General features: G+C 45.4%; 1 protein-coding gene across 1 annotated transcript; it reads left to right on the top strand.

The window, feature by feature from the left end:
• The first annotated feature begins 1,312 nt into the window (after window positions 1-1,312).
• LOC121836467 lies at window positions 1,313-22,089 on the top strand. Its single transcript, XM_042291368.1, has 5 exons — window positions 1,313-1,441; window positions 3,137-3,291; window positions 11,235-11,308; window positions 12,353-12,430; window positions 21,959-22,089. Exons 1-5 carry the CDS (start codon window positions 1,313-1,315, stop codon window positions 22,087-22,089), a joined length of 567 nt encoding a protein of 188 aa, XP_042147302.1.
• Window positions 22,090-23,548: the final 1,459 nt, after the last annotated feature.

Here is a 23,548-nt window from a genome sequence, read left to right as displayed (position 1 = left end):
TAACGGCGGATGTTAGTTGCGGAACGGAAGTCGTACTTATTGTAACGCTGGACTCTTTTAACTTCGAAAGTTCGTTTTCCACCCGATTAACGCGTGTTATGAGGGCATTCACTGATTCTTCGGTCGTACTCTGCTTTAGTTTTAAATCTCGAACTTCCTGGAGGATATTGTTCTGACCTGTCTGTAGCGTCTGAACGATTTCAAGCACTTTATTAAGTTGTTCTTCTTGGGGTTTGGTCATGGGCCCGGGGTTAGATTCAATGTCCCCGCCAAGGAGCAAAAGCAGACTGTAACTAACACTTTCAACATACGTAGAAACAGAAACACTGAAAATGCTGAGACATTCTATGTACAACGCAAAACAAGCCTTGGGGCCAGGCAGCAAGAATAAGCACAAATTGTTGCTTTTGATAGCAAGGTATTTGACATCACTAACCTGTAACGATATCACAAAAAACTTAGGCATCTTGGTTGGGCAGTTGCTGCCTGGCCCACTGGTGAAGTCGAAAGATGCAGCCCCTTTTCTTTCAAGTGGCGCTGAATCCATGGTGGTGGTTGAAGGCGAAAGACAGATTTCATTCAGCGCCGTCGGGGGCATGTGATTTAGTCCGTTCCACGTGGAGCACTGAAGCGATGACGAGCTTGTAATCTCGAAAACAAATGTAGACGTCGCCGATGTAACGTTGCCGCCGAAGATCGTGTTGCCGTTCACTGCCATATAGGACCACGTTGGTGCCAGGAACATTATCAGGAGCTGTAACGATATCACAAAAAACGTAGGCATCTTGGTTGGGTAGTTGCTGCCTGGCCCAACCAAGCCCCCGAAAATATGAAATTTTCAGGGTCTAAAGCTGAACAGGTGACTGCAATATGGCGATTCAGCAGCTGTAGCCTGCAGTCTCGACTAGATTGAAAACAGGGGTAATTATTCAGTAGGCTCGTGAACCCTCCACATACATACGCGCATACAAACGTACACGCACGCACGCAAACGCACACACGCACACGCGCACACGCACAGACGCGCACACGCACACGCGCAGACATACACATGCACACGTGCACACGTGCACACGTGCCTATCTACAGTAAATCAAACCAGGCATCTGACCCGTTATAAAATTAACATAAATCGAAAACGTTAACTGTCGGGGATCATGGTATCGATTATCGTATGCTAAGGGCCAGGATATGAACGGAAAGTATAGATAATAAAATAGGGGCAAAACGTTGCGTATAAAACCTACGGCCAAACTGTCTGTTACACTCGTATGACTATTATCCAAATCTGAGTCTGCGACGTGACTCCACCATGACAAAAAAGATCTCCATCTTCAGCTTCACGGCTGTCAGCGTTCTGCTGATTCCGCTGTCCAACGGCGGTAGACCGCCTTATCCGGAACTGAATCCAGCGCTTGGAAAGTACCAGAACGCCCCGGAGGTACGCATATTTTAAAGTCACTGCTCGTCTTCAATTCACATTGTGTCCACCCCACCCCCCCCCCCCCCAAAAGAAAAAAAAAAAAAAAGAAAAAGAAGTGTCCTTTTTTGTGCTTTAAAAAGAAACTACACATAACTAGGCGCTCAGTCTCAACCCAATTGTACCAGCAGTGGTCTTGCAAACCAGGTGCAAATGTTTCAGAACTACCCGTAATTTCATAGAAGCCGGTAATAGGACCTTTATTTTATTCTCAAACTTTAAATAAAAAAATTGTTCTATTGCCGGTAGTTAACAGCATTCATCCTCTTCTATTTGCGAGCTTCGTCTTGTACCTTTTTCCTTTGAACGTTTCTGAAAAATACCTATAACTTTAGAATAAGATAATGGTTATTTCTGAAACGTTTTGAGCCGGACCGGTAGTGCCATATTTAGGTGGTGGCCAAGAGCTTGGCAATGCGTAGTTCATTTTTCCTATGAAAATAAAGAAAAAGAAACATTAAACACATAATGTGTACTACAGCTGTAATTCAATATGGGCGACAATGTTCGTTTTTTTTTTTTTTAATTTGTTGGACGAATTAATTAGAAGGGCGAGAGGTGTCAAGTTCAGAACTGCAATCCGGTGATAGTGGCAAAGGCGGCGGACGTCCCTTTTCCACCGAGACAGCGAGACCAAAGACCTTTTGGGTGTAGATACAAATCGACCATATCACATTGTAAGAGCTTATGAGAACAAAAAATATAGGCGATTTGATGTTTTTTTGTTGTTTTGTTTGGTGTACAGGTAAATGTTTTTTAGTTAGTGTTTTTGCTAAAATGGCGAGGCACTGAACTTGAAGAAAGGTCGTGGATTCTAGGATTGTGTATTTCAGAAAATTTGCCAGAGTATTTTAGACGAACAAAATTACTAATTTCGCGTTATTAAACCTAGGGTACAATTTTTCTGCTGATTTTGGTAGACCTATATCTATTTATTTGAAGCGGTCAATAGATATTACATAAAATAAAAAAGTCGGAATTGTTTAATTAATTGTAGAAACCTTCGATTTTATGTTATTTTGTTTGATGATACAATTTCAGTGACGGCTTAAAAAAAAGACTTGGCGAGTTTTCTTTATTTTAGTATCGCTGCGCGCACCAAATAAGGTTGCGGGATTAGCTGATAAGAAGGCGGAATAACGAATCACGAAAATAGATGCGGGGAGATGATAAGTCATACCCTGTCTTTCCAAAGCTGTATATGACTTTATGCAATAATTAGGGAGTTTTCGAAGATCGTTTTCCCCGCTCCGCTACGTTCTACGCAACAAAGTTTCGCCGCTAGTGCGCATGCGCGTCGTTGGTCTTGACTGCAGAGTTCCGAATCCTGTAGCGGGTTGCGGAAAACATTGCGGGACAGAAGAACCGATCCTCAAAGACTTCCTATTGACACCTTATGGATGGCAGGGCATGACCTAATATAATCACCTTTTTCTGCTTTGGGATTCAATTTTTAGGTATCCTTATAGGTTCAGGCTGCAATATTATTGACTTAGAACTCTTAATATTATGCTCGAAACTCAGCACGACCTACACTTCTTAGTTTGGCAGAGACTAAATACATTATGTGTCGTTTTATGACATGTCTTATAAGCTAGAATTAAGGAATGCTGTACGCAATAATTGCTTCTTATAATTGTGAATCCATTCAAGCAGTGCTTACCAATCCGAGAGACGTGGTACTCGGTCTACAGGAACTACGTGTATGATCCGGAATTCGGAGGAGCGGCTAAGTGTGGCAGATTAACTAGCCTGGGTCCCGAGCAAAATGGATCCTTCCCAATGTTACTTGAATATGGACATACGTCGATGTAAGTATAACTAGAGAAACTAGGAATTTGGCTTCCAGACTTATAGATTAAGTAGCAGCATTGACTAGGAGCAAAACTGATTAACTGAAGTCGTAATTGTTTCCAACGTTTTCTAACGTATTGAAAGTTTTACATAAAATCCATATAGTACGTGATATCACACAAAAAAAATCATCTGCGCAATGCATCCATGTTGGATGTTTTTGCTAATTTTGTTTTCACAGCTTTGTTTTCCGGACCTAAAATTCAGTGCTTCTTTAAATGAAATACTTGTGAAATTTATGAGGAATTGTAGCACGGCGCAATTGAAATAACTTAAAAAGAATTAACTGCGTTTAGTGCGAAGTCGTTTAGGAAGGCTTTTTTTGTGTAATCTCTGTTTTTTGTTTTAGGGCCAGCATGTAATTTCGTTATTATTATTGGTCTTTCTTTCGTTATCGGTTCACTTGTTTAATGCCGCCTTATTTTTTCCTGGCTTTGTTTTGCCGTTTCCAAGTTCAGAAATAGCCAAAGCCGTTCTGTTGAAAAAAATTTACGAGGTTTTTGAACACCTTCCCAGATATTTCAATCTCTTTCTCTCTCCACGTTTGGGAACGAACGTAATTTTAAAAATTAGTTGATCGTGGAACCATCAAATGCAGAACGCGTTTTAGTCAGTTTATATTTCGGGAAATATGATTATTCCCTCCATTTTTACAACACCTCAGTTAGGAATGTTTGATATATGCTATTTGCTTTGACTTGGAACTGAAACTTTTGCTGCTTTCAAAACCAATCAATCAATCAGTCAATCAATTAACTAATTAATCAGCATGATATAGATTAAACATGAAGGAATATATTCTCGGTCATGATTATTGTGGTATGTTGTCGTTTGAATGCGTTTCTACCAGATACGTGACGAATTGTAATTATAGCATACCTCCCAATTGTATATTCTTTTAATCGAGTCATGTTTAGTACTTCTTTATGTTGAGTTCTCCTCCAAATATTTTGTTTATTAAGAAAGTAATATATATATATATATATATATATATATATATATATATATATATATATATATATATATATATATATATATATATTGTCTAGAATGACAATTGATCAGGTGACGAAAACTAAAGCAAACTAAACGTTTGCTTCAGTTTTCAAACTTGTTTCCAAAACAAGCTAGATAAAGGCAAGCGTCGCAGGCGTCGATGTCAGTGAAACAGCAGGATTGAGCGCTGGTGCGAGACTGACTCCATCTTGCCACGCGGAGCGCCTTTTGTAGTCTCGTGGGTTCCTGAAACATTCGGCCTAGAATGTTCGGCGCGTAGAACATTCGTAAAACGATCAGACAAAGCCAACATGGCTACCGTACGGTAGCCATGTTGTTCTGTGAAATGAACAATTTCTCCTTGACCCCTCCGTTCTTGGTGAGAATATCTAAATTCGCTGGTGACGGGGTAGCTTTATGGAGACGTTTTTTGTGTACCGAGATTCTGCTATCCACACACCGACGAAACAAGCGTACATATTTTTATCACCACGTCGGTTCTTTGTAGCACTGAAAAATAAGTTTACTGTTTTAAAATACCTAAAAAGAACAATATAATTGTAAGAGATCCGTGGAGACGGGGATGATTGATAATTTGATTGCATACACACAGCCAAAGACGCTCATACTGGCGAAGAACGCTTCCAGTACGATGATTATCCATAGTGATCTTGGCGCGACTGGTATAGAACGACCTTCTGGAAGCTTCGACGGTTTGTATGGACTGAGACAGCGATTTACATGGCCACGTTGACTAATTAACCAATCGCCTTGCGAGGTTTTGGCCGTCTCTATGTTAGTATCTGTTTGTGTCCGGGTAGCAGGTAGGAAAGGCAATGGCGCAACTTTCCCAGGATCCAGTGACTGTAGATCAGACGACAAAGTTCTCAAATTGCGAGAACGCCGATTAGAAATAATAAATAAAAGAACGTACCGCTCACTGGAATCAAACCCAGGTCCTCCGCACGACAGCCAAGAACGGTAATCTGACGGCCACGTTACGAAATCTTACGAAACCGCAAACGAACAAACATTATAGAAAACTGAAGAGGCTCGTAAAACGCTGTCCTATCGAACGTAGTAGGGAAACAAAGTTCACAGTCCGATCGAACGTAGTACCGCTTGAGGCGCACGACTATCACGACTTCCGGTCGCGGAGGGTGACGTAATGAAGTTCGCGTTCCGCCGGGCGTTATCTTGTAGTTCAGGACCCAAGTCGACGAAGCACCTTGTAGTGTCTGAACTACCGTTTTCACAGCTCCTTGCTGAGACGGCGGCGGCGAATAGGTATCCCTCACTAAGACTCTGTCTAGGGGGAGAGAGTGGACGTCGCGACGACGAAGGATGTAGCTGCTAGCGTCGACACGTTGCTGGTCTTGAATACGGATTCGTGCGAGCTGGCGGACTTATGCTCGTTGCGCGACCACCTGGGTGTCGTCACTTCCGTCGCCAGCTGGCTCGTGAGGTAGCATGGCGTCAAGCATCGTGGTCACCTTGTGACCATGCACCAGCTGGAATGCTGTAACACCAGCGGTTTCTTGAACCATAATGTTGTAGGCGAACATGACATACGGCAGGACCTCGTCCCACATCTTGTGTTCCACGTCGACGAGCATCGACACCATGTCGGCGATGGTCTTGTTTGGGCGTTCCGTCAGCCCATTAGTGCGAGGATAATACGCTATGGTTCGCCGGTGGTTTTTATGGCTGAGACAGAGGATCTCTTGCATCAGCTGTGTCATGAACGATGACCCGCGATCTGTAATCAGAACTTCGGGAGCGCCGTGCCGAAGGACGAAGGACTCAATGAAAAACTTGGCGACTTCCACAGCAGTCCCCGAAAAAAAAAAGCGCTCCCGTTTCGGCGTACTGCGCGAGAAAATCTATGGCGGAAGTTATTTAGCGGTTTCCCAACGTTGACGGCTAAAAAAGGCTAAGTAGATCAATTCCGATCTGCTGGAACGACGCAGTTGGCGGAAGGATTGACTGCATGGAGACCTGCCAACTTCGTTGGCGGTTTCTTGCGTCGCTGGCGCTCGTGGCATGATCGTGTGTATAGGTGGAGAGTTTTGGGGAGCTTGGGCCAATAATACTTTTCACGAATAGGGGCCCGTGTTCGGCTGTGACCGAGGTGCCCGGACGTCGGGTCGTCGTGGCAGGCTTGAAAGATCTCCTCTGGAAGGTCGGTCGGGATTACCAGCAGCCACGGCGAGTTGTTGTCCCCGAAGTTCTCTTTGTAGAGTACACCTTGCCGAATGGCGAAGGTTCGCAGTGCTTGTGAGAAAACACGTGGCATGGTACTCCCGCGCCCTTTCAAGTGCTCTATTAGTGCGCGCAGCTCAGGATCGTCTCGCTGACCTCGTGCCATGTCGTCGGTGCTCACTGCGCCTAGGAAGCACTCGCCGTCATCGTCATTGATGCTGCCGAAAGGTGTTTCGACAGGGGCTCTGGACAGGCAGTCGGCGTCGCTGTGCTTGCGGCGTGAGTTATAGAGCATAGTCATATTGAACCCTTGCATTCGGAGACTCCATCAAGCGAGGCGCCTTCACGGGTCCTTGAGGTTGGAAGCCTGCAGAGCGAGTGGTGTTCCGTGAGTACTCGGAACCGGCTCCTATACAAGTACGGACGAAAGTTCGTGGTTGCCCAGACGACCGCAAGGCATTCTTTTTTAGTCAAGAAGTAATTTTTGTCCTCCTTGGACAGTGTCCGACTTGCGTAGACGATGCCTTGCTAAGTGCCTTCTTCCACTTGAACCAGTATTGTCCAATGCCTGCGTTGCGTCCGAGCGAATACCGGTTTCTTCATTCTGATCGAAGTGTCCAAGAATGGAAAGACTCGAGTCTTCGCTTCAGCTCGTCGAATGCCTGCCGTTGGTTTTCGGTCCATTCGAACTTCTCGGCGTCCTTCGTGAGGTTTTTGAACGGTGCGGAAATCATTCGGATATCCTGAGCGGAGCACCGATAGTGCTTTGCTCCAAGGAACCTTCGCTCGGCCTTCTTGTCTGAAGGCGCTGGAAATTCCGGGATGGCGCGAGTCTTCTAAGAGTCTGGGCGAACGCCTTCGTTTCTAGCCACGCGACCTAGGAACTCCAGTTCGTCATAGGCGAACCGAACCTTTAACGTCTTGAATGTGAGTCTCTCTGTCCGTACCGCTTGGAGAACAGGTCGGAGTGCTCGCAAGTGTTTGTCAAAGTAGCCTGAAAACACTACGACGTCGTCAAGGTAGACAAGAGCTCTTCCAGGTAAGAGCTGCCAGAGCAATGTCCATGACAGGTTGGAAAGTTGCCTTCGCCGTTGCATAGACCGAAGGGCGTGGCCTTGAACTCGTACAGTTCATCCGGCGTCACGAAACCTGTCTTCTCTCGGTCCCGTTCGTCGAATTCGATCTGCCAGTAGCCGCTCTTCAGGTCGATCGATGAAAGGTGTCGAGAGTGGCGCAGCCGGTCTAATGTGTCATCGATGCGGGGGAGTGGATAGACGTCTTACTTCGTTACTGCGTTCAGCTTGCGGTAGTCCACGCAAAACCTAAACGTTCTGTCCTTATTCTTACCAGTATGACTGGAGATGCCCACGGACTGCTTGAAGGTTGGTTTATGTCGTCGTTCAGCATCTCTTGAACTTGCTCTCCATTACCTACCTTTCTTTTATGGAGACTCCGTACGGCGATCGATGCACAGGGAACGGGTCGTCCTCGTTAACGATGCGGTGCTTAGCAACGGCGGTTTTGAGCACCTTCGACAACGTCACGAGGCAGTCGCTGTCTTCGGCGAGGAGGTCACTTAGCTGCCGTCGTTTTGGGCCTGGAAGTGGGGGTCAGTATAGAGCTGCGCTGGCAGCGTAATATCTTGCTGAAGTGGCTATGAATTTTCAGCAATCACTGCGATTTCGGCGGAGTTCCGAAGTTCCTCGACGTGGCCCACTGCGACGCCTTCAGTGTGGTGTTGCCTCTCTTGTCAAAAGTTAGTCACGAGGACCACGGTGCGCCCATCCTGAAGTTCAGCCACTCCTCTTGTGACGCGTATTCCTCTTCCCAGGAGCAATCGAATGTTGCCTTCCAGAACAACTTCGCCGCAGGTAGCTGCATCGGTAACGACGGGTACGACAACACTTGATCGCGGCGGCAGGTTCACGTGGTCGGCAGCAACTCGGACCGCGGCTGACGCTGCTTGGGGCTTCTCTGAAGGCGGAATAGGCGTCCGCAGCGTCAAGCCGTGCTCACCAAGGTCGATGACGGGGCCGTATTCACACAGAAAGTTAATTACGAGAATAGCGTATCTGGCGCAGTCTTGTAGAACGACGAATTTCACAGTGCACGTTTCGCCATGAATCTCTACTCGGTCTGTGCACGTCACGACCGGCGTAAAAGGTGTCCTCCGGTGGTTCGAATTTGTGTTCCTCCCCAGGGCGTCGCAACCTTTCGCAGGCGGCGTGAAAGCCTCCCACTCCAGACTGAGTAATCTGCTCCGTTATCCACGAGGGCAGATGCGTTGTGGCCGTCGATAACAAACATTTAGCTTATTAGGCACCGCTAGCAGCGTCGTTGCAATGCGTGGCGTCGGGAGAGTGGAGCACTTCGGCGTTCTCGGAGGATCTTTACTTTGGCCGTCTTTGGCAACGCCACCTCCAGGTGTTTGCGCGCTTAGTTTTTCCGGCGACGCAGGGGAAACAGGCTCCCTCGGCGGTGTCGTGGCGCTGGAGACGCTGAGCGTCGGGGCGATGCTGAGCGGGATTCACGGCGGAGAGACGGTGCTGAGGAGGGTGAGCGCCGGAGGTACTCCTCGATGTCGCGAGGGCGTTCTTCGTACCTCAGTGGTGGGTCGTTCGGGTGGAAACCACGCAGCCCAAGTCAACGATAGGGCCCTCCACATTAGATGGGGTCGGCTTCCCCGCAGTGGCGACAGGGCGAACGTCGGTCGGCCGTTCGCCATTCGTCCGTCTCTCTCGGCGAGGGTCATTCCGGACGGACGTACTGGGCTTGTCTTTCCTGATTCTAAAGACACCGCGGCATTGGGGCGTCTCTTCGGGGTGGCGCCGGGGCTTGGCGGGGAGCTTGCGGCGGTCGTCGGGCCATGGCGGCGTAGCTCAACGACGGTTCTTCTGGCGTAGTCACGTTGATGGAGATTGCAGGTAGTACCGCCCATTTGACTTCCTCGCTCACAACCTCGGCGATGGTGTGTGTGGCTGGACGACTCGAGGCTGGCAGCAACCTGCTGAGTTTCTCCCGGAAGACGTCCCGAATACTTCAGTGGATGTTCGGGGTTACAAGGGAGGTGTCGCCGCCAATCATTGTGGATGTAGCGACGCCTGGATTTTGTTAGTAGTATGAAGCGCGCGCTTGGAGGGCGCACTCGATGTTGGTTGCCTCCGTGACGAAGGCTTTAACGGTGGTCGGCGGGTCGCGGGCGAGGCCTCCGAAGATGTCATCATTTACACCTCACATCAGGATCCGCAGCTTCTTTTCTTCGTTGGCTTGAGAGTCGGCGCGAGCGACCACGTGCAGAACATCCTCGATGAAAGTGGTGATTATTTCTTTTTCGCCCTGGGTCCTCATTCAAAGAAGGTCCTCGGCCTTCTCGCATATTTATTGGTTGGTGAAAGTGCTTCTCAGCTCATCCTTGCAGGCGGGCCGCGAGGTCAAGGAAGTTTCGCGATTTTCGAACCAGTGCCTGACCGTTCCTTTGAGCGCGAAGTAAATGCTCTGTAGGCGCTGTTCTTCCCTCCATCGGTTGTGCTGGGTCACTCGCTCGTACTGCATCGCTGTCCGCACACGCGGGTGTGCGGACAGCGATGGGTAGGACAACGACGAGTGGAGTGGTCCTCGTCACGGTCTTCTTCTTTGGTTTCTGAGGCAGGGGTCTGAATTCCGGGGATTGGCCTATGGTACGACAGCTTCCTCTGGCGTCGGCGTCTTCTGCGAAGGATAGCCTTCCAGGGCTGAGCCGGGATGTCTTCGAAGGGGTACGCTTCACGGGCATAAAAAGCGATACCTCGCACCTCCACCAATATGTCACGAATGACAAAGGGTGAGGCGTTGAGTTAACTCGAGAAACTAAAGTTTAGTGGGGCAAACTTGTGCCCAAAATAAAATAGAATAACGTTAGGTGTCGATGTCGGCCAAACAGCAGGATCAAGCGCCGAGACGAAACTGGCTGCGGCTTGCCACGTGGAGCACGTTTTTTAGCCGCGTGGGTCTCTGGAACATTCGGCCTAGAACGCTCCAGACGTAGAACATTCGTAACTCGACCAGACAAGAAAGTTCTCGAACTTGCGAAGACGCCAAGTGGAAAGAATAAATAAAAGAACAGTCCGCTGCCTGGGATCAAAATCACATCTTACGCGCGACAGCCAAGCACGGTAACCATTCGGCCACGTGCGCGATCGGTCAGCGACGCGCGTTGCAATAGTGCAGCTCTTGAATTACATTTTGTATTCTTTGTGTTCTTATCTGTAACTTGCATGCTCATATTCGTTTCGAATGTTACGCGTGACATTACAGTGGTACTGTCAACTTAGCTTCTGGATTATCGTGGATTCCAAGCCTTAGTACACGCAAAATATTGGGAGAGCACTCAGGGTTGCGGTCAAGTAAAGTGCTTAACCGGGTTAACAGCTGTCAATGTCTGCTATTACAAATAGTTGTGTGTGTGTGTGTGTGTGCCTCCAGGGATTAGCTACAAAGTGTTCCTTTTGTAGCATTCCTTACTGCAGAAGGCGATTGAGTAGCCCAACGAGGGCACTAAAAATGGGTGACGACGATAACATATATTACGCTATTTTCTACAATAAAATATCATGAGAATCATTTATTCAGTTAATACAGGTCTACAAGGTGTGTAGTTTTCTCAAAGAGGTGTGCGAATTTAGTAACGTTCCCCTTAAAAAAACTAAGTTCTTGCTCCCTTCAGCGAAATACTGTCAACTCCTGTGGCATACGAAGGATACGATGTGAAAAATCTGCAGTACTATCAAGCCGCTGGTGGTAAGTACATTATTGTACAATTCTATCGATGTTAGCAAAATCAAGAAATCGAAAGTTCAAATACTTTATGTCGGTCGGACTTAAACTTTGCAGTCATCTTCGCACTAACTTTTGTGCAGCACTGTTTAGAGAAAAAAGAAAGACGTTTACAATTTTCTGTAATGCAGAATTATAGCGCAGCTCTTGGGGAGAGGGAGGGCAGGGTGCGGAGGGGAGGGTCACGTGTGCCGTCACGAGGGTAAAAATGTTCCCAAAACTTTGGCGGGAAATTTTCTGCTAAATTTAGGGGGAAATCGTTCGTCTAATTTTAGCAGAAAAATATTTCCGCTAAGTTTAGCGGAAAATTTTTTTTCACGATATTTAGCGTGAAAATGTTGCCCTCCTAACGTCACACGTGACGTCACGTGTGACGTCAATATTGAAAACATCCCACAATGGAACGCGCGGTTACGCCGACGGTGACTCCGCTCATGCCGGAAACGGGCGCCTGAGAGCTGCGCCCTAAAACAATTATGGTGTGTAGAACTCCGCCCATATGTCAAAAGTGGGTAATATTCCACACATGCATCGAAAATGGTAACGCAGTGGCAACAAATAACGTCACAAAAATCAGATTGTCTTGCTGTTGGATGTCAAGATCCTGGTGGTTGGGTGTAGTCGTTCCGGAAAAAAGAAAAGCACGAGAGCCACAGTCGTCGCGGCATCCCCACTCCACGCTGCCGTAGCTTCCGTGGCCTGTCAATCTGGAGAGCGACCTACGGAAATAAAGGCGTTTCCGACATTCCATTATCACTGATGTGACATCGCCAGGACCGCGGTCACCGACATGACAGCGTGACGATTTGGTTACACCATAAGACGGAAATCGACAGACCAATTTTTTTTTAGACGCGGAAAGCGCACCTAGGACATCCGTTCGAGGAATTGTAGTACTTTCGCTCCATTGGCAACAATTACCAGCTGAATTTGTACGAAACCCAATATAGTCTCGTTCTACAAAACATGCTCCCAGCGCTGAAACCTATTTTGCGTTTGTGCTTTTAGAAAATAGTTCACTGCTGGTGTACATTGGGTACGTGGATTGCCAGAAGTGCGTATTGTTCAGAAACAGCTACATCAATGGTAAGATTTTCTTATTTGTTTTTCCCCTCCGGATTTGTGATTTTCTACTCGAAAGAATGCTGAAGGTATAAAATAAAATTTAACATTTCCCCAAATATTATTGCTCAGGTCAGACATCGTCATATTGTTATTTTATTTCGCTCGTCTGTTTCGGCATTCGACGATTTTGCTCGCCCCACAAGGGTCAGGCGGTGGCGATATGGGCTAGCCCAGGCGTGTGCCAGCCGAAATGGGTAAGATGATGCATGGAAAGTTTCCGCCATGCTGAGCTATAAAACCAGCTGCCATAGTACAACAGTTCTAGATGCAAAAGTAGGATTTAACCATGATTAATCATACTTGAGCATGTAGTAAGAAAATGGAATCATCAAACGACTCGAAAGACGGAAAAAAAGACCAAGGCTATAGGACTCAAACTCTGCTTCTGCGTTTATTCAGTCCCGCTCCGCTTATACTTTTAACGAAGTTCACCTCAAATCGTCAGACGAAGAAAGGATGAACACAAGCACAAAAAAAAACAACAATCAAGTTCACAACTGTGAATAAAAAAAAAATTAAAAAAAACAATTGTTTTTCTGAACACCTCTGACATTTCACATTCCTTTTGAAAGCATCGTGTTTGGTGACTTCTTTCAATATAGAATGAGAAATTTCCGAAGTGTTTGGAAGACCAATATGATTTTTTTTTTATAACAATTGCGATATTTACATCGTTTCTGTATTTAGTGGTCGGAAATGGACCACATCAGGAGTCTACAGGGTGTTATCTTTTAAGCTTTACAGATATTTCTAAAATAAACTGCGAAAGCTACACTAAGGCGGTTTGTGCAGTTGAGTTTTACGTCGTAGGGGACATAGCACTGGGCACTCACTAAACGTGACTATCAGTCGGCTACTTAACTAAAATATCTTAATTCACGATTTAATTATCTATAATAAAAAATATGCGTAAAAGCACGATGAGGCGCAAAAGTTACCATTCGTGCAGCAGGAGAAGGGCTACCAGCGCGATAACGCCTCCCACGATTTTTCTTTCTCTTATCCTAAGCACAGCCTTGTGTCTGTGTCTCGAGCGGTAACTTTAGCACTCTACTGCGCTTCCCACGCGCTCAATGTCTTTCTAAGAAATCATTTTGTGGTTTCCGATGAGGCATAACAAGTTTTATATTAGATCCATGTGCATATTATCAATAACTATAAAGTTAATTGACACGATCTAGATATTTATTTGACCTATTGTGACGATTAGCGTCTAAGTCAAGAGTGGCCAGCCTGTCCCGGCCGAAGAGCCGCAAACAAAACCACGAAACCTCCAAGAGCCGCGGGGCGGGTGGGGAGAGGGGGGGGGGGCACCATGACAGAACAGCATACGACAAAATAGCACGCAACAAAACAGCACAGCGTCAATACGGCACAGCGACGGAAGAGCAGGTGCCAAAACAGCACGGCGTTCAAAGAGCACAGCGTCAAAATAGCACAGCGTCAAAACAGGACATTGATAAGAGAGCTAGGGTGTAGTGTTTTAGGTTTATATTATTTTGAAATTCGGCGTACTTTTTTTTGTTTTTATTCCAAACAGAAGTTTTCGGTTTATTGCGGTGAATATTTGTAGAGTCATCAAGTTCTCGGTTCTTTTCGGTTTATTGAGGAAAACCAGTATGCTTACGAAAAAGAAATATTTAAAAGAGTTTGTTTAAAATGTATAGTGGGTAAGCCAGGTACTGGTTTTCTTATTTGCTGCTTTCTGTGGCAGCCGACGTGACATGTTCTGCAAGACGCACTGGGGTCCTATCGTAACCCGACATTATCGTCGTGTGCTCGTATTTCTACACAAGACGAACATGCCCTTCACTACCACTTCGGTCGGAGAGGCAAATATCAAAATCCTGAAATTTGCCAGCTTTGCACTCAGTGTGTTTCTTCCCCATTTTTACGACTGCGAGATGTGGTAAATTCGGGTCGACCACAGAAAAAAAAAATAAAACAATCGTATTTATGCTTTTCTCTAGTAGACGGAAGCTAGGGGTGTGAAAATATGTGCTGCATTTCCGGACGCCCTTGGTTTTCATTATTCAGTTTACGATTAGACTCTCTTCTTTGAACAAAGAATTCTGCACACAAATCTTTATCAGGTGAAAAACCCAGATTTTGTCCTGAAGAGCCCTGCGCCCTTAGAGCTTTTGTTGAAAGTTGAACCGATCTCAGAGACAAGCTGAAAACTGCGAAAGGAAGTGGCCATACGGTCAGTAATAAGTCGCATTCTCCCCCCCCCTCCCCCCCCCCCTCCACCCCTCCAAAGGCCTTCAGAAATACTGATATTTTTCCGGTTAAAACCGGATTTGTAAACATAAATGCGGCGTACTTTTACCGGTTTTATTCAGTTTAAGCCGAAAACGCTGAACCCCAAGTATAGCGTATAGAGCAAAAAAAATGCATGTCGCAAAGTAGGCACTGCAAAGAAATGGAGGGTCTAAGCTAACTCGTCGAAAGCCAACTCGTCGACGGCCAATCTGTCGACTCCGTTCTCTCGGGAGCAAGTTCGGAGTGGGGAGTATACTCGATGCTCACATGAAGGCTCCCTGGGCAGCACCGAAGCCCCAGCTGGTGCGTATTCTGGCTATCTCTCGAGCAGTTCTGCTAATTCTGACGCGCAAATTTGCTGGTGATGTCGTCTACAGTAAATGCATCAATCGCATGGCAATGTGCTGTCGTTAGTTGTTAAAAGTAAAAAAAAAAAAAAAGCTTGTGCGGCAATGATGTGCTCAGCCCATGTTGTGCGGTCACAGCATTGAGGCTTTAGCATGTTTCTGCTTCACCGGTTTTTACTCGTCGGTAATAATCTCTGAATTTAACACGAAACAACTTCTCGCCTGCAAGATGCAGCGGCGTGTTTCCGAGTTTCCTTACTGACATGTTTGGCCAGCGAAGCTGTTGACCACCATGCCAAATGGTGTTATGGGTGCAATTTGACCTTTGACCTTTTTTTTTTCTGCTGGTGCTTGCCTGGAGTGTCGACCCGGTGTCGCAACGCTGCCCTCGGCCTGAGCCAGCGTCTACCAGCATTACCTGTTCAGCGAGAACATCTTTGGTCACCAACTCAAGCTTTAACCATCTCGAGCCCGTCACCGATTCCTGGTCTACGACGGCAGACTTTGTTCCTCGGGCGGAATGGGATGCTCCACCATCATCGACATCAACTACAACCTGGATCCGCCCCCCAAGGCTTGTTATCGTCAGTGGGCAGTGCAGCGCAGCAACGATGCGGACGTCCATGAACCCGTTCCTATTTTTAATACAGGTTGGTAAACCTTTTCTGGTATCCACGCTCAAGAGCAATTACCTGTGTCTTGCTGTGCTGCCCTGCCCAAAAACAGTGTGCGAGAGTCTTACTGGTTCCTTTGATTCTCTGTGTATGCTGATACTGATCCTAAGTGGCGATGTGGAGCTCAACCCTGGGCCTACTGTGGAGGAACAACTTGCGGCAATCTTAACCAATCAGCAAAGTTTATCGGCTGACATAAGGTCAATGCAAACAAAACTCGAGCTACACATGTCTGGCACTAACGAACGTCTAACAGCAATAGAGTCAACTATCAAAGAATTATCAAAGGCTCCTCCAAAGGTAGAGCGGTGTGAGCAAAACCTAAAGCACCTATCCGACAAAGTAACATTTTTAACTGAGAAAGTAGACGACCTAGAAAACAGAGGAAGGCGGAATAATTTAATTATTCACGGAATAAAAGAGGTTAAAGATGAAAGTGCAACGGAGTTAAAAGAACTGGTGCTTCAAAGTATTTTCGAAGAGAAGCTAGGTGTTACCGTTGCCAGTGTTGAGAGGATACATAGACTGGGGCGCTTGACAGAAGGTAAACCGAGGCCCGTAATTCTGCGTCTGTACGATTTCAACGAAAAGCTAGATATCCTTCGTAACGCAAGTAAACTGAAGGGGTCGCAGGTGTTCATATCTGAAGACTTCTCACGTAGGGTCCAGCTAGTACGAAAAGAACTCTGGAATAGCATAAAACATACTCGAAAGCCAGAAGACAAAGTATCTTTACGTTACGACAAATTAATAGTCAACAGCGAGGTATATACTTGGAACGAGTCGACACGCCAACTAATGAAATTATCAAGCTCAGTTCCCACCCAACGGAATGAATCATAGCTACTACCACGGAAACATGTTGTGTCACCACCACCTGTGACGAACCTTGAGGCACTACTTATTAACTGTCGCAGCATAAAAAATAAAATTGATGACTTTGCTGAACTTGTCGCTACGACGCAACCTAGCATTGTAATGGGTACGGAATCTTGGTTAATCGAAGAGATAGCTGACGAAGAAATTTTCCCTTCCAATTATTCTGCCTATCGAAAGGATAGAACTACACATGGTGGTGGCGTTTTTTTACTGATAGCAAACGACCTTCAGAGTTCGCAAATAAATGTTCCTTGTTTATCGTGTGAATCGGTTTGGTGTAAGATTTATCTAAATTCCGGGGAAACCTTAGCTATCGGATCATATTACCGGCCCCCCAGCGCAACCCATGAATCACTGTTATCCCTATATGATGAGCTGTCTTCCATCTCAAGTGATTATCTTGTACTTGGGGGTGACTTTAACCTGCCTGACATAACATGGCACGATAAGCAAATGTTAACTACCGGCTCTTCGATATTATACACGACATTTTCTCACTTTGTCTCAAGCTTTGGGTTGTCTCAATACGTCACTGAACCAACCAGAGTGGACTTCAATAGATCAAGTACACTAGACCTCCTTCTTTGCGATTCCAGAACAGTTGTTTCTGCAGTCACAAACCTTCCGGGCATTAGCGATCACGACATAGTTACAGCAAGTATACAGTGTAAACGTCCGCTATCGGCTCTGCAGTCCCCACGCAGGATTTATTTTTACGACCAGGGCAATTACGCTAGCCTTGCTGACGAACTTGTAGCGTTTTTTGCCATTTTTGAAATGCACAGCTATGAGATGGACGTTGAAACCCTGTGGAACATTTTTAAAACTAAGCTTACTGCCTTAATCGACACTTACATCCCACACAAGCTATTCTCTCCAAGAAAGCAAAAAAACAAACCTTGGATAAATAGAGAGTTACGGCAAATTTTGAGGAAAAAGAAGCGCGCATACTTAACTTTCCGCAGGACTTCTATTGCCGCGTCCCTTAATCGGTTACGCGACCTAAATAAACTCTACAAAAGAAAACTTAAATTAGCTAAAAATGTTTTTCAGAGCACTTTAAGTGACCGTCTTAAAAGGAGCCCTAAAGAATTCTGGAAATTGGTAAAACGCAACAAGAAGGACCAGGTCGGCATACCACCAATTGAAGAACTTGAACAGACCATACACGATGACCAAGCAAAAGCTACATGCTTTAGTAGATACTTCCAATCAGTTTTTTTCTCCCCCAATAACTGCGGTGCACTTGGCTCTGCCAAACGCAGTAAATGAATTCCGTGACATGCCGGAAATTGAATTCCACTCTGACGGACTGGTTAAACTTCTGGGGTCACTTAAAACTGATAAGTCTCCAGGTCCTGATGGCATTCCTAACAAGATTCTTAAGGAATGCGCAGGTATACTCGCTATGTTCTTGCACGTCCTGTTTACCAGATCTATATCAGATAGTATTTTGCCTTCTGACTGGAAGAAAGCTCATGTTGTGCCTGTGCATAAAAGCGGCCCCAAAAACAAAGTTGAAAATTACAGGCCCATATCGTTGCTAAGCACGTCTTCTAAACTTATGGAACATGTGATCTACACAAGTATCGCTCAACATTTACAGTCAAATAATTTTTTCACTCCATCCCAGCACGGGTTCCGCCCAGGCTTGTCATGCACTACTCAGCTAGTAGAATTTTACCATGACCTAGCAAACGCATACGATAAAGGCCTTCAAACAGATTGTATTTTTCTTGATTTCCGGAAAGCTTTTGCTCTCGTGCCACATAAATTTATTCTGCATAAAATGAAGTCCTTAAAAATAGATGGTAAAGTTCTTGGGTGGTTAGCAGATTACCCAAGTGGCAGGACTCAAGCAGTGTTAATTAATGGCAAGTCATCTGATTTTATTTCCGTCACTTCTGGTGTACCCCAGGGTTCGGTGTTGGGGCCGCTTTTACTTTTATTTTTAATATTTATCAATGACATTGTTGTAGACGTTTTTTCTAGTATACGCCTGTATGCTGACGATTGTATAATTTATCGAGCAGTAAGTTCGGTCAACGATTGTATCACTCTGCAGGCCGACCTTGACCGCATAGCAAACTGGTGTAGTACTTGGGGAATGGATTTGAACGTTAACAAATGTCACTTTGTCCGTGTAACTAGAAAGCGTAACCCTATCACCACCATGTACCAGATTAACGACATTCCCATCAACATGTCACCACAAGTAAAATATTTAGGCGTTTACTTTTCCCACGATTTGTCATGGCGCTTTCACATTGAGTATATGACTGCTAAAGCTAATCGGATGCTAGGCTTCATCAAACGTAATTTCAAAAATTCTCCTCAAGAGGTCAAAAACACCTTGTATCTCACAAATATTCGGCCCATTCTAGAGTACGCTTCAGAAGTTTGGGATCCCCACCAGCAGTACTTGATAAATAGTATAGAACTGATACAAAACAGAGCCGCCAGATTTGTCCTTAATGCATACTCGCGTGGTCAAAGTGTAACTGCCATGAAACGCGATCTTAACTGGCAGCCTCTACTGAATCGTCGTAAATGCTTCCGCCTGAAACTCCTTCACAGCATATATTACGATCAGTGTGGAATTGACAAAATGCGTTATTTACTTCCACCTCACTTTATCTCTCGGCGCCTGGATCATAGCAGAAAAATTAGGCCTTTTTCCAGCAGAACAGACATGTACAAATACTCATTTTTTCCTTGTACAATACTCAACTGGAACAATTTACCTGAAGAGATCGTCTCAACAAGCGTAAGCTATCAATTTTATCAGGCATTGTCAGATTCTTAAAACCTGTTATTTCTACAAACTTCAGCTTTTTCTATATATATTCACGAGTACAGTGTCTAGTTTTACGCTGGTTTGGGTTTACGTTTGTCTTTATTTTCATGTTGATTTCTCCTGGTAAGTCACATTTTGAGTTTTGACTGTTTAGGCAATTTAAGTGTTCTTTGGCGTCATGTTCATTTTTGTATTTGCCCCTCCCCCGCTATAATGCCCTCACGGGCGCTGTGGGGTTATTTCAATAAACAATAAACAATAGACTATCAACGACACATAAAAATTCGACAAACGTACCAACATCAGCTTCGCTGTAAAAGGAGGTTCGAACAATTGCATTTAATTGTTTAAAGGTTTCCGCCTGTCACCTTACGGGAATGATTTACGCTGGATTCCGATCGGTAACTTCTGTTGGGCTAGAACTTGAGGTTCACTACCAACTTCCGTGCCTTCCAAGTTGTGGGTCCGACATATCCAGTGGGGGGTCGCGAAGCAATATCTCTCATCAGTATCTTTTTTTATGAATTTTAGTTTAGCTAGTTTTAGCATACATTTCATTATGTGAACTGCTACTAGTACTCATCACTTTTGTAGCCCCGTGAAAAGCACAAGCGGGGTCGTGACGCGATATTTTATATCTTGGGGGTGGAGGTGTCTCCAGGATGGGGAGTTCGGTAAGTACTGAAATAGGCAACAAATTTCTTTATAACCTAGCGACAATAAATGAAAGGGTCAAGGAGGTTCGAAATTATTCGCGCAGAGAGAGGGGAAGAGCGCACTCAAAGTTGCTACATGCGTGCTGTTTTGTCGGCGTGCTGTTTTGACGCCGTGCTGTTTTGGCACGCGCTCTTCTGTAGCTGTACCGTTTTAACGCTGTGCTTTTTTTGCCGCGTGCTATTTTGACGCGTGCTGTCTTGTCGCCATGCTGTTTCCACGATGTGCTGTTTTGTCGCGTGCTGTTTTGTCGTGTGTTGTTCTGTCGCGTTCCCGGGGGGGGGGCAAGCTTTTGTTTCGAGCAGTAAAGGAAACTCGAACTACTTTGAATCTATCAGAGTCAAAAGCTGTCCAACTATAGATAAGGTAGCAATAGCCCAAGACAACCAAACCGCAGCTTGTCTTTCGATATAAAACGCATTCCATTTCTCTTTTTGGGGAGTGAGGCGGGGGAGTGGAAGGGGGGGGGGAGGGGAGGGTGAAGGGGGTGGGGGAGAGTGGGCCGCAAGCCGGATTTTAACAGGCGAAAAGCCGCATAGCGGCTGGCGATTCGCAGCTTGGCCACCCCGCTGGAGTGAAAGTAAAACTAACCTGTACAATTCGCATGCGTGTGGCTTTCACGTCTTCTTTTTTTTTTTATCAAACATGTTAAAGTTCGAAAAAAAAAAAGAACTCGGTAAGGAGATTGACTGAATGAACACAGCAGCTGGTTGTAAAGCGTAGCGATTACCTTTCTTTTTTTTTTTGTCTTTTGCGTTTTTAGTTGTTAGATTTGTTTTTTTTCTTTCCGCCTACACGCTCAGTGTAGGCGGAAAGTGTCCACTCTCAAAGTTGAGAGTGGAAATTTTGTCCACTCTCAACTTTCTTTTTATGAGCTTAACGTACCCGAGAGTGAGATAAGCTCCTGAAAAAACAATAAAAAAGTCATAATAAGAAAAAAAATACAGAAAAAAAGTTTTTTAAGGGAATTTTCTTCATTATATTTCTTTTCAGATCAAAAGAAAGTGTCAATTCAAGCCGATATGGTTTAACCAGTAGCTAGGTGTATGTACACCTCGTTTCTGTACCTTTGTCGCTGCGAATAGTGACACTATTGCCAAAAAAAATGCTGATGTTTTTTTGCATTCTGTTGAAGATCCAAATTGTGCTCTCAATGATTACCTTCTTTTCCCCTATTGGGTCCGCGTCCCACAAACACGGCTCAGTGGCTTACGTAAACATCAACTTGTCAAATGGAAAAAAAAGGAACGTAGTACATTTGCATTGTTTTGTACTGTGCTGTATTGTATTCAGAGAAGCTTGTAGAGTAGAGGCTCTGTTAAACTCCGATGTCGGACGTAGCAAACGCGGCGTAGCGTAGCGTACACCGCTTGTGCTTGGTCGCAGGTATCGAGTTCCCGCTCACCGGCCAATGAAAGGCCCATGTTCTGCGCTGCGCTACGTTCGCTGCGCTCAACGTCGGAGTATAACAGAGCTTTAAGTCTACAGACTCATTCCAGCACTTTGGGGGGCGTGTTTTCACGGCCGTCACATCGCGTGTTTTAGGGAGGAAGGGGGAGGAGGGGGGAGAGGGGGGCGAGCAGGGATTCACGCGCAAAGCCTTTAGCCAGTTATTTGGGTCGAACGTTAGGAACCTTCTTTACGCACGCTGCTCCATCGAAGTTCTGAGTATAACCTCTACATAGATGAATGTTTAGTAATATGGAATCATCTACGTTTTCGAAATTGAACCTACAAAATGTCCCGAAATGAGATGGTATCTAAGTTAACTAGACTAAAATAAAAATCACGGTCACTTTTTTTTTTTGTTGCGCAGGAAAGGCGTGCAGTCTTTTCGTTCCCGAGAGCGCCTTGGGAAACCACGGAACTTGCTGCGATTTCATTTTTAATCTTCTCTGCGGGGCAAGGCCGAAGTATTGCACTTACGACGAGAGCTGTCCGAAATGAAGCTCCAGCCGGACACCATCTGGGTTCTGGGAACGTCGATAGATGTTGATATTGCAATTGTACATGTGTACATGATGGAAACAAAATATCGTTTTATCTGTGTACTCTAAGTAATAAATATTTTTTTTCTCCCAGTGTCTTGCCATTATTCGGCCGTGCTTGTTAGCAGCTTGTTAGCTGCAGACTTGCGCCCGTTACTAACAAAAAAAATAATTACAGTTACAATTTTTTGGTTTAAGAAATAATGAATTACCGTTACAAATTACTCCATGTAAAACATAATCGATTAATTACTTTGTTATTTTACTCGATTACTTTTGCGTTACTCCAAAGGAACACGAACAAGAAACACTATACTGAGTGTTTGAGGGGTTAATGTTTGTGCCCCATCAAGTTTAAAACAAAAATACAACTCATTTTGTACTATCTACGTATCATTTTAGGCTAATATTTCAAGAGAACGAATCTATAAAATTTTAAAGGACTTAAACAAAAACAAGTTTTGCGCTGTCCAACAGGGACAGAACTAAATACCATGAACATGCGACGAATACACGTAGGTGGTGGACGCAGGCACACCATTAGAATTAATCCGAGTTTGGCATCGGCGAGCTTGAAAACATGATTCCCCCCCCCCGAGGAAGTTTCCGACGCTTGGCAGGACTTGCACTCTACCAAAGCCCAGCGAGCCACCTACCTCTCCATGGCCGCTAACCCGCTATCCATCCCTAAGATTCCCTCCCAACGCTTCTTTCGTAGGGAAGCCGTCATGATTCGACAAATTCAGACACCGCATCTTTTACAGTGGTTTCGCGGGAACGACGGGGCGGGATCTTCCACAGCCTCTGGCATCTGCAAGAACTGCAACTTTAAGGCAGACCTGGTCCATCTCGTGTGGTCTTGACCTTCGTATGATATTCCACGACAATGCACTTTGGACCTCATCACAAAACGCCTCAGTTCCTGCATCCCTGAACGCCTGGGTATGCCCAGACTCCTTCCGGCTACAGCCAAGGGGATACGGCCTCCCCCTCCCTCGTTGACGGACGCCTTGAAGCCATGAAGTGTTGACCTCCTCCTTCTCTCCTCCTTTTTGGCCCCCGCCTCCTAATCCCTTATACTCCTTCTAACTGACCTCCGCAGCGCGCTCCACGCAATATAAGGTCAATAAACGTGTTTTCAATCAATCATGATTCCACTGAAGATATGTCTTTTTTTCTGTTTGCTGCATGTTGCCTAAATAGGGGCTGGTTTATCTACTAAAACGGACTGGATGTGAGTTTAAGATGCGGTACTTGCGTGTGGGTCCATTTAAAAAAAAAAAAACTTGATGAAGGTTGTTATCCGACCAAATGACCCACTTCATCTTCTTTCTTGATCACCAAACTTATAAGGACCAAGACGTCACACGGAATATTAATGCACAATCTCTCAGCCGAACTAATTTTGCCGTTTAGAA

This window comes from Ixodes scapularis, unplaced genomic scaffold, assembly GCF_016920785.2.
Source record: "Ixodes scapularis isolate PalLabHiFi unplaced genomic scaffold, ASM1692078v2 PGA_scaffold2__306_contigs__length_199485367, whole genome shotgun sequence".
NCBI classification, from domain to species: Eukaryota; Metazoa; Arthropoda; class Arachnida; order Ixodida; family Ixodidae; genus Ixodes; species Ixodes scapularis.
This window is presented reverse-complemented; position numbering and strand designations above follow the sequence as displayed.